General features: G+C 48.8%; 1 protein-coding gene across 1 annotated transcript; it reads left to right on the top strand.

Moving 5' to 3' along the window:
* The first annotated feature begins 1,329 nt into the window (after positions 1 to 1,329).
* Positions 1,330 to 2,672, top strand: GAS1 (growth arrest specific 1). Its single transcript, XM_042912651.1, has one exon. It carries the CDS (start codon positions 1,344 to 1,346, stop codon positions 2,388 to 2,390), a length of 1,047 nt encoding a protein of 348 aa, XP_042768585.1. The 5' UTR covers positions 1,330 to 1,343; the 3' UTR covers positions 2,391 to 2,672.
* The last annotated feature ends 8,125 nt before the right edge of the window (positions 2,673 to 10,797 follow it).

Raw genomic sequence — 10,797 nt, 5'->3', positions numbered from 1 at the left:
ATAGGGAACTAGATAAACAAACTGAATTCTGAACCCAGTCGAAGGCACAGATGGGAGCCAGGGAGAATTAATAAAACTCTCAAAAAAAAAAAAAAAAAAAAAAAAAAAAAAAAAAAAAGGAAAAAAGACCCCAACAAAAAGGCCTGTGGCAAAGCCGGATGCGAACAGCTGCCCCTGAGCCCTGCCCGCTGATTCTGAGCTTGAGCCGGGGCTCCATATCCGAGCCTCCTTAAGAGTAGGAGGAGCTCCCGGGCCTCTGTCAGGCTCCTTAAGCCGTTCCTTTCAAGCCCTGAATGCCTGAATGTGAGCTGCCCACCACCCTCCCCGCCCTCCCCCACTCGGCAACCCCACTCCACTCCAGCGGCTCGTAAAAAAAAAAAAAAAAAAAAAAAGTTTCAACAACAACAGGCAGGACCAATAGCATCTCGAAAAGCCGGGAAAGGGGGCCGAGCAAAGGGCGAAAGAGAGTGGAGAAAGGAGAAAGCGGGCAGGCTCGGAGCGCGCGGGGCCGGGGCTCGGCGAGCTGGAGGAGCGTTGCTAATGTTTTTGTTTGTTTGCTTTTCCATGCATGCATAATGAGGGGGCACCGCGGCACCACGCGGGGGCTCCCGGCCCACTTTTGTATTTAAAGCCTCGCAGCCAGCGAGTCCGCAGCCGGGCTCAGCGGATCCGCTCCCGGGACCCCTTGTCACCCGAGAAGCCGCCGCCGAGGGAAGCCCGGGAGCCGCTCTCCGGCCGCGCCGAGTTTCTTGTTCTCCCCGCGCCGCCCGGAAAGGGCTCCCCGGAGCACGGAGAGGCCGGGGTCGCCGCGGGCGGAGGGGGAGGGGACGCGGGCGTCCAGGGCCGCGGGAAGGCGGGCAGCGCACAGACCCGAGCCAGGAAGCGGCGCGATGCTAGAGCCCGCAGCGGCAGCGGCGGCGGCGGCGGTGGCGGCGGCGGCGCGGCGCTGAGCCCGGGAGGAAGGAGCCGCTGCGGCCGCACAACGGATCTGCAGGCGCGGAGCAAAATGCACCCGCGGCGCCGCGCGGTCCTGCAGCCCCGCCGCGGCCCCGCGGCCCGCAGCCCCCCGGGGCGGCAGTGAGCGCCTCCCGCCACCGCCGGGGGCCGAACGGAGGGGCTCTCCGCGGCTGTGCATTTCTGGGAAACCACCACAGCCCGAACGAGCGGGCGACCCGACCTTCTGCGAGCGGCGCGGCACCAGCGAGCGGCGCGCATGGATTTATGAAAACACTCATGCAAGAAGTTGGCAGGACTGGGGCAAACTTTTCCACCGGCTCCGCGTCCGCCGCTGCCCGCGCCTCGTCTCCTTTCCCCTCTTCGCCCGGCGGCCGCCGCTGCCCGCGATGGTGGCAGGGCTGCTGGGCGGCGGCGGCGGGGCCCGCGCGGGGACCGTGCCGGGCGCCTGGCTGTGCCTGATGGCGCTGCTGCAGCTGCTGGGCTCGGCGCCGCGGGGCTCGGGGCTGGCGCACGGCCGCCGCCTCATCTGCTGGCAGGCGCTGCTGCAGTGCCAGGGGGAGCCGGAGTGCAGCTACGCCTACAACCAGTACGCCGAGGCGTGCGCGCCCGTACTGGCGCAGCGCGGCGGGGGCGACGCGCCGGGGGCCGCTGCCGCCGCCGCCGCCGCCGCCTTCCCGGCCTCGGCCGCCTCGTTCTCGTCGCGCTGGCGCTGCCCGAGCCACTGCATCTCGGCGCTCATTCAGCTCAACCACACGCGCCGCGGGCCCGCCCTGGAAGACTGTGACTGCGCGCAGGACGAGAACTGCAAGTCCACCAAGCGCGCCATTGAGCCGTGCCTGCCCCGGACGAGCAGCGGCGGCGCGGGCGGCCCGGGCGCGGGCGGGGTCATGGGCTGCACCGAGGCCCGGCGGCGCTGCGACCGCGACAGCCGCTGCAACCTGGCCCTCAGCCGCTACCTGACCTACTGCGGCAAGCTCTTCAACGGGCTGCGCTGCACCGACGAGTGCCGCACGGTCATCGAGGACATGCTGGCTGTGCCCAAGGCGGCGCTGCTCAACGACTGCGTGTGCGACGGCCTGGAGCGGCCCATCTGTGAGTCGGTCAAGGAGAACATGGCCCGCCTGTGCTTCGGTGCTGAGCTGGGTAACGGCCCGGGCAGCAGCGGCTCGGACGGGGGCCTGGACGACTACTACGACGAGGACTACGACGACGAGCAGCGCGCCGGGGGCGCGGGCGGCGAGCAGCCGCTGGACGATGACGACGGCGTCCCGCACCCGGCGCGCCCGGGCGGCGGCGCTGCAGCCACGGGCGGCCGCGGGGACCTGCCCTACGGGCCGGGGCGCAGGAGCAGCGGCGGCGGTCGCTCGGCGCCCGGAGGCGCTTGGACCCCGCTCGCCTCCATCTTGCTGCCGCTGCTGCCGCTGCTCTTTTAGCCCTGGAGTCCCCCGCCGTGGGCTGCGGGAGGGCCTGCGCCGGGGCACCTGTGGCACGGGGACCGAGGGGATGGTTTGGATACTTTCCAAAGCGTGTACTAAGTAGACTCTGCCTAGCGGGTCTCTCCTGCACGACTCTTGGCACTTCTCCCGTGTCCTCTCCCGAGCATGACTTCTTGGACATCCTCCCCCTCCCATTCCAGGCTCCAGAAACTCCCAGCTCGTCTGCCCAGAGGAAACCGGCCTAGCTAGAGTTCAGGATGCCGGGGATGGAATGGGGGAGGCGGGGGTGGGAGGGTGGGTGGGTGGGCTGTGGAGAGAGGATACTGACCTGTGGGGCCTTAACAGTTTCAAAGGAGTGGGCTTGGAGCAGGAGTTTGAAGGAAGATTTACATTTGCAAAGGGGCTGTTTATTAGCATTTTAACTGTGCGGGGTGGGGGGGGGGGGCGGGGAGTGCCGGTGTCGACTTTTATTGTGGCCAGTGAGGACATTGCAATCGTGAGTAAACAGAAAAGTCCCACTAACCGATTCATTTGTTTACTCTTGGTCAGCGCTCACAATTCTGTTTGGGCGGGGGAGGGGGAATGGGAAGGGGTTAATATGCCTGAATTCGTTTGGGGCAACTTTGAGCCCTTGACCTTAATTTCATTGCCACCACTCTGATCTCTTAGCACATTTCTTAGGATTAAGGGTCAAAAAGATGCTGATCTAAAGGGTTGCTAGTGGTGTTGAACAATGCAACTTTTTATGTAAAAGAGCTGTGCACTGCCATCTATGAAAGCCTCTTATGATGTTTGTCTTGTCATTTTTGTTCTTTACATCAAATTGTATGTACAAATATGCGGAGAAAATATATTGCCTCTGCTTTTATCAGGGTGCTAAACTCTGGTACTTCTATATAAAGTGTATTAAAACTGGGATTTGTTACCAGTGGCTGTACTGTGTATATAGAATTTTTATAAATTGTATGCTTCAGAAATAATTTATTTTTAAAAAGAAATTAAAAATTTAAATCTGCAACCATGTTACACTTTCCTCCCTGAAATGTATAGAATCCGTGCGTCACCAGGGATCCAAACCCACAGTCCATTGTGAAGTGTGCTCTATCTAGAACAGTCTTAAAATGTACAGTGTATTTTATAGATTTGAAGTTAACATTGTTATTTTCAAGAGAATTTATGGACATTGTAGAAATGTATAAATGCATTTCCAAACTGCCTTAAACATTGTATTTTTATAGACATCGTTTAAAAAAAAAGTCCTATGTTTTAAATAACTATGGCTTTGTGTATTTTTTGGTTATTTGTTTTATTAAAATATGTACATCAGTAAAGAGTTTTTAAATAATGAATATGGTGTAGTTACTTTCCAGAGTTACACTGTGGGTTACCCAATAATGGGTAAGGATGGGGGTGGAGGGGCCCCGGGGAATCTATCAACCATCAACTGAAATTAAAATACAGCACAAGACAAGAAATGAGGGCTATTATTTCTGCCTCTAATTTAATGAACAATTAGACATGTGTAAATGAAGCAGCTAAAAAGATAAAACTGACTGGCCTGCACTGGTTTTTACCTTTATGGAAAGAACTCCCAGATAGTGTCTTCCGTTTCTTTTGCCTCTAACTCTTCTCTACACAATTTGGGGATAACCCAGAGGTCTCTCACCCCTCCCCCCTTTTCCACTGAGACACCCCCCCCCAAGCCCCTCCTCCAGGAGTGTCCCTATCTAGCTATAGACATTCTCATACAATCAAACATGCCAATAACATCTGTTACCAATAGGTCTTAGGAAACCTGGGTAACCCCTTCAAAGTCATTTTCACACGTCTGTTGAAAAAGTACAAAAATTTGTTACAAAACATTCAGGCGGGCAAAAGTAAACACACTGGGGAGAGGAACAATCCCCAGAACTTGTAATATTGTTGTGAGGAGTTGTTTAGCAGTGGGCTGAAGGCTGGGTTCCTGCCAGAGCTACTGATCTACACTCAAACGCCCTTAGATAAATAATTACACTCTTAAGCTGTGTCGAGTGCTGATACACTTGACCTTGTAAATAGAAATGTTTGCAGTAGGAATAAACTCCGGCATTGGAAAATCTTTTAAACATTAACACAAAAGAGAGCGCTCTGTCCTCTGGGGATTTGAGTCTGAACCTCGCCAAGCTAGGCACTTGCAAGAGGGAAAAAAAGTTTATTTATCTTCTATTCCTGGTGTTTATTTAAAGCTTTTCATTTTAAACGCGGTGATTGGAAGGCGAGTCAGGAGTTTAAAAGTCACCACAAATAAACTTTGTCTGAGGGGTCGACAGATTAGCAAGATCTCGTGTCTCTTTATATGATATTAACATGTACTGAGAAAACATAACCAGATTTCTCTGCTGCCTGAAGTAATTAACAAAGCTATTCCCCCTTCCAACTCCCCCCACCCCCCACTCCCACCCCTACTTTCCAGGTTTCTTTTGCCTCTAACTCTTCTCTTTTCCCAGCTTTTATGGACAGCTTCAAGGCACTTCTTATTGGATCTAAAACCAAGATGGGTGTATGTGTAGCATCAGAAAGTCTGAGATAGCTGTAGGGTGGTCTGTGGCTGCAATCCTCGGTCACCTGAATGGTTGAGTACACATATTGTTAAAACAAAGCTGGAAGCGTTGTTTCTTTGGGAAGTGAACAAAGAGTATTCCAAGAGACTTGTAAATGAAATCAGCGTTCTTTACAAACCTCGAGTTAGCAATGCTCCTGCATTTGTCCTTAAATATATTTAAATCATCTCTATCTCCTGTTATTTTAACACATTCTTGACTAAAAGTTAAGTCTTTGTCCCAGTAAAAGGCCCAGTTTTCCCCAGTAAGAAGTAAAAGGCATTAGCACTAGAAAAGGCTTGATAATTAACTGGTACAATAAACTCACGACTTGATTTTACAGGGTCCTGTCAAAAGCATCTGCCTGGAATAAATCAACACAGCTCGCTGTTGGGGAGAGAGGACACGAGGCTTTATGCTTTCTTCCTTAAAGAAAGTGAACATTGATCGGTGGCTCATTTTAATTTAAACAGTTCTATACCAGAGCCCAGGAGCCCCCTGGTCCCTCTACAGACCTAGTGGATTCCAGAACAGGTTGCTGAGATGTTAGAAACGTTGGCTATGGGATTGTATGTTGCCATCTGCTCCGAGGCAGAAAGAATTTTTACAGATGTGGACATCTGTAATATCTCATGCTCTCTGGGGAACCTTTTGGAATTTTGGACATTTGAGACGGCCAAATGTCTCATGGAGAATGCCTGGAAGGACCATTACTGAAAGAAAAAGGTATCTCTGGCTTTTCCTGGGGATTCTCAAAAAGGGCCTTGTTTCTCAGAAGTCTTGCAAGGGCGCAAGGAACTCCTTTTGGATTTCACGTAAAATCATGTGTCCTTGAGTCTGGTCCCATTTCCCCCGTTAGCAGGTTTGCATTCTCAGTGACAGTTTATTTGTCTTTTGGAGGCACTTCAGTGACAAATGTTTAAGGGAGTGTAGGACAATGGTGGAGAACAAGGAGGCAGTTCATTGAACTGACAGTGACCATACAGTAAATAGAAGGAGGTTCAGGCTTCACTGCTCACCCAAGCACACAGCAACGCTTTTGTTTATGACCACAATGGACATAACATAAGGTCTCTGTTTATTTTTAACAATCTATAGCAATGTATGCTAGCAATACACATATGTGAGAGGGAAAAATGGCTGGAGGGGACTAAATTCTCCTCCTAAGCAACAGGACATCCCTGTGCTTAGGCAGGGTCCTGACAAATGTCCATAAGGATGCAGATCCGGGGGCCATCTGCCACAAACTTAAGGGGCCACCACACTCCGACACATCCGGGGTGCACCATGGCTCTCCCAACGGGACCCACACGGATGAAGACACAACTCAGAACCGGTAGCATCTTTCTCAAAGAGTCAAGAGAACCCACAGGAGTGGGGTGCCCTTCGTCATCAAGCCTGCGTTCGCACCCCCTACCCCATCCAGCAGCACCATGTTGTATAGAATAAAAAGAGAGAAACGTCACAAGAACCCTCAGGGGCATCAAGCTCTGCACTAAAAGCTTTCTACTTTCGAACTTTGGCTTTGTATCATTAGCTTACTGGGTTCCGCGGCAGAAGTTCTCAGATTTAACCTCATGGATCCCTTTTTGGACCTGTAAAAGGAAAAGTGTACATTATCTGGTTTTTGGCCTCTTACACTAAGGAATATCAGAAACGGCGTCAGTTGACCCCATTTCTCCCAGCTCCCCAAAGCAAGCTGTGGGGAGGCAGCCTGTTACAAACACCTCGTGGCCCCAGAGTAGTTCTGGGAGGGCTGGGTTTCCAGCGGGTCTGGCGGCCTTGTGAGTTAAGTAAAGTTGGATGTTACTGTATTCTATGTGAGGGATTGTCTCTCCTGGACAGCTGAAAAGGTTCACCCTTGACTATCTGAATGACATAAGTAATGTGCTATTAGCATAAATACCTTCTAGGGCATCCATTTAATCAATTTCTTAAATAACAGAATGATCTACTACAAAATAGTGGACTGTATACACTATATTTTGGCACAAAGATGGTCATTCTCCCACTAGTAACCAGGGGCTCTAAATAAATGATTTCAACAATGTTTTATTAAAGGCCGACAAGAGCCCTCGAGCTGCATTAATCGGGGAGAAGTCGAGTGGCACTTTTGTTATGGAAATGTTAAGCACATAATAGCACAGCCAGACAATGTACGGCCACTTCATTCTTTCAGCCATGCTGACACCCTCTTAAAGAGGAACTGCAGGGAAGGATGTGGGAAAGATTTGCTTTCTGAGGGAGCTTTCAGCTAATATTTCGGAGGACTACCTCCAAACCCCGTGTGATATGCATGCAACGGAAGCCGGAAGGGCTGCTGAGATCTTCAGAGTGCTTCCTTCCCTTATTTCAGGAGCTCCGGGTACCAGAGGGAAAGCAGAGGTCTCCATTTTTTGACACGGCATCTGTCGAAACTAAATTTGGGTGATTCTGTGGGGCTACAAGTTCGCTTTTCCTAAGCAGATCAAAGAATCAGTTACTCTTAGTGGTGTTGATATACACGATCGGTAGTGTCGATGAGCTCTCCTTAACCAAACCGTTCCGTGGCCAAATCTGCAAACAGGTCAACATACACGGTTGCATCAAGGACATCTTCAACCTGTAACAAAAAATAGAATGGTATTATCCCTTCCCAGACTTGATAGACACCCCTATGCTCCCTGGTTATCTATATACATTCCTACACGTTTATTTCTACATTCAGATTTTATAAGCTGTGTAGGGTATCTGTGTGTTCTTGGCTACCAGAATGGAACGATATCTGACAGCCCAATCTTATCATGTATTTTATCACTGATTTGATGTCACTAAGCATCAAAACAAAACATTTTGGTGAGATTTGAGAACCCCCTCGTACATATCTCTCTTACAAAAATGCCAGCCAGCCAGCCTTTAATCTGAACCTGTGAGACCTCTTACCTGTTAGGTAAGGACACCTATTAGCAAACACTGAAAGAAGATTTTAGGATGATTAATCCTAATGACTGAGTAACCCTCACCAGGTGAGGGGAAGGGATGAGGAACAGAAAGAATGAGCTGTGGTTCCACAGGCACGCTCCGGGCCTCTACTCTGTGGCGGCACCAGTGTGAATATGGAATACCTTGTCCCTGGACAGGTGGCAGTCAGGATGGGGAGACAGACACACACATATGTTCAGCATCAAATAAAGAGCACAGAGGAGAATGATAGAGTGACTTGGCCCAACATTGGGTTTAAGGAAAGCTTCTTGGGGAAGGTGATGCTGAAGCTAAGTCTGAAGGCAGGATAGGAAATTGGCAAGGAGAAAGGTGGGAAAACACTTCCACCAGAGGGAACCACATGTGCTAAGGCAAGGGGGGATGGAAAAGGATACTGTGTGCGCACAGGTGGTGACCCTTTGCGATGATCACAGCATAAAGTAGGAAGTAGCAAGAACGAGGCTTGAAAGAAGGGTAAGTAAACACTAGGCCACAGAAGCCTTGGATGTCATGCTAGGCATTGGCTACACCACTCACATGGAAAGCGTCTGGGAATTCCTAGCTGACAGCTCCAGAAGTTCACCTTCCTGAGCAGTGTACACGACAGTTTGCAGAAGGGAAGACCAGAGACTGGGAGAACAGGGGGCGGGGGTGGGGGTACAGCCAGGTCCAGTGGACAAAGACCGTGAGGGGAGAGAGAAGGCAGATTCAAGACACTGGGATGGGTCAAACACGGAGTGTTGGAGGGGGGCAACACGACTACTGGGTTTCTGGCTCAGTCAATTGGTGGATGAGGCCATCTTCTGTCCCAGAGGAAGAAAGTTTGGAGGGCAAGTCATAGTCGAGGATACCCAGAATATCCCAGTTGGCAGTGCATTACAGGAAACGAACCGCAGGTCTGAAGCCTGGGGCAGAAGTCAGACTTGTGCAGTAATCACCGTTAAAACTCTACAAGTGACGCACCCAAGGACAAGTGCACGGGCAAAGAAGTGCAGTGGGGAGAGGAAGAGAGTGCCCAGAAAAGGAATCTCAGGAGGGGTTAGAGAAGGTCAAAGATGCCCAAGGAAGAGCAGGAACCAGGAATAATAACATTTCCGGTCATGGCCACCTAAATATAAAATGCTTAGAGGGGCCAATACTATGAATAAATCTTGAAAAGTAAGATGAATTGACTGGGTTTCTAATATAAGTGACCAGAATCTTCTTCATTACAGCGATGGTAGTAATCATAATTATAATCAAAACTGTCTGGAGGAAAATAAAAAAATTATCAAAATTTTGCCACTGCATTAAAATAAGAGTAATAATGATAGTTAATATTGTTGAGTGATTATTATGTGCCACGCACAGTATGCCATGCAGAATATGTATAAAGTCATCATTACAACATCTTTGTGTTCCTTTCACTATTATTTCCACTTTGAGGATGGAGAAACTGATATTTTCATAACTGTGGTTATTCAATGAATAACATATACAATCGACATGTTTGTGTCAAGAGATTAAGATCATAGCTTTTATGCTGTATTGATTCTCAAAGTACAGAAAGCCTGAATAGCCCATGCACTTTTGAAAGACTGCACCAAATTCAAATGATTTTTCCTAACCATCTGTCTATAGGACATTTATCTATGTGCTAAAATGTTAGCAGTGGTGGTATTGCAGATAATTACTATTTTCTTCCTTATATATTTATGTTTCCCAAATTTTATTAATGAATATACAGTATCCTACTTTCATATTAAAATGTTTTTAAAATACTGAGCCTCTGGGTGGCTCAGTCGGTTAAGCATCCGACTTCAGCTCAGGTCATGACCTCATGGTCCGTGAGTTTGAGCCCCGCGTCAGGCTCTGTGCTGACAGCTCGGAGCCTGGAGCCTGCTTCCAATTCTGTGTCTCCCTCTCTCTCTGCCCCTCCCCTGCTCACACTCTGTCTCTCTATCAAAAAATAAATAAATAAATAAATAAACGTTTAAAAAATACAGCTTTAAAATGTTTTAAAAATAATAACACTCAGAGCCATAAGGAAGAAATAAAAAAGTACAGATTCAGCATTTGTGATCACTGTCCCCAGTTACCTCGACTTCACAGGAATGTATCTTTTTCCTCATTTGCTCAGTACACCTCAAATTCTTGTGAAGAAAAAGTGATGGTTTTTGAAGCCTAACATAATTCAAACTGTAAAATCGCTCTATTTGAAAAAGCATATGACAGATGAAAATAAATCATAAAAACAAAAATGTGAGAGCAAGAAAAGCCTCAGGAGATCTTCCATTCATTCATTCATTCATTCAATCAATCAATGTTTACTGAGCACTTACCAGGAGCCGAGGGACATGTTTGGCCACCAGAACTACAGCAGGGAACCAAAAAGCAAAGCTTCCTGCCTGCAGGGAGTGTGGTCCCTGCTAGGAAACTGCTTTCTGAATTTCGCTCCCTCGGGCGTCGTAATGAGACCATCCTTCATCTACTAAAGAGTAGAACATACCTTCTTCTTTTCCCTCTACCCATTCACTAAGTGTTTTGTGTGTCTTACCTTTCTCAAAGTGTGTCCCTGTCTCACAGATATGTGTGGGGAAAATATATACTTCCCTATCAATGACGAATCAGTCTGGTTTTTTATGTGCCTTACAAGTGGAACAATTAAATCTTATAATTTTGCAGTTTATTGGACAGGTGTCTTCTAGTGAATTTCAGAATGGAAGAGCTAACTCAAAAACTGCCATGGCACTTTCAGGAGCTAAAATGTACCTTGATTCTTGACATGTGCCAAAATGAAATGCTCTATTATATTCTGGAAAAGAAATTACCCTAATGAGTAAATTAATCACATAATTGCATATTGCATATTATTTTTAAAATAA

Source organism: Panthera leo, chromosome D4 (assembly GCF_018350215.1).
Source record: "Panthera leo isolate Ple1 chromosome D4, P.leo_Ple1_pat1.1, whole genome shotgun sequence".
NCBI lineage: Eukaryota > Metazoa > Chordata > Mammalia > Carnivora > Felidae > Panthera > Panthera leo.
Note: the sequence above shows the minus strand (reverse complement) of the source record. Positions and strands in the feature narration are given on the sequence as shown.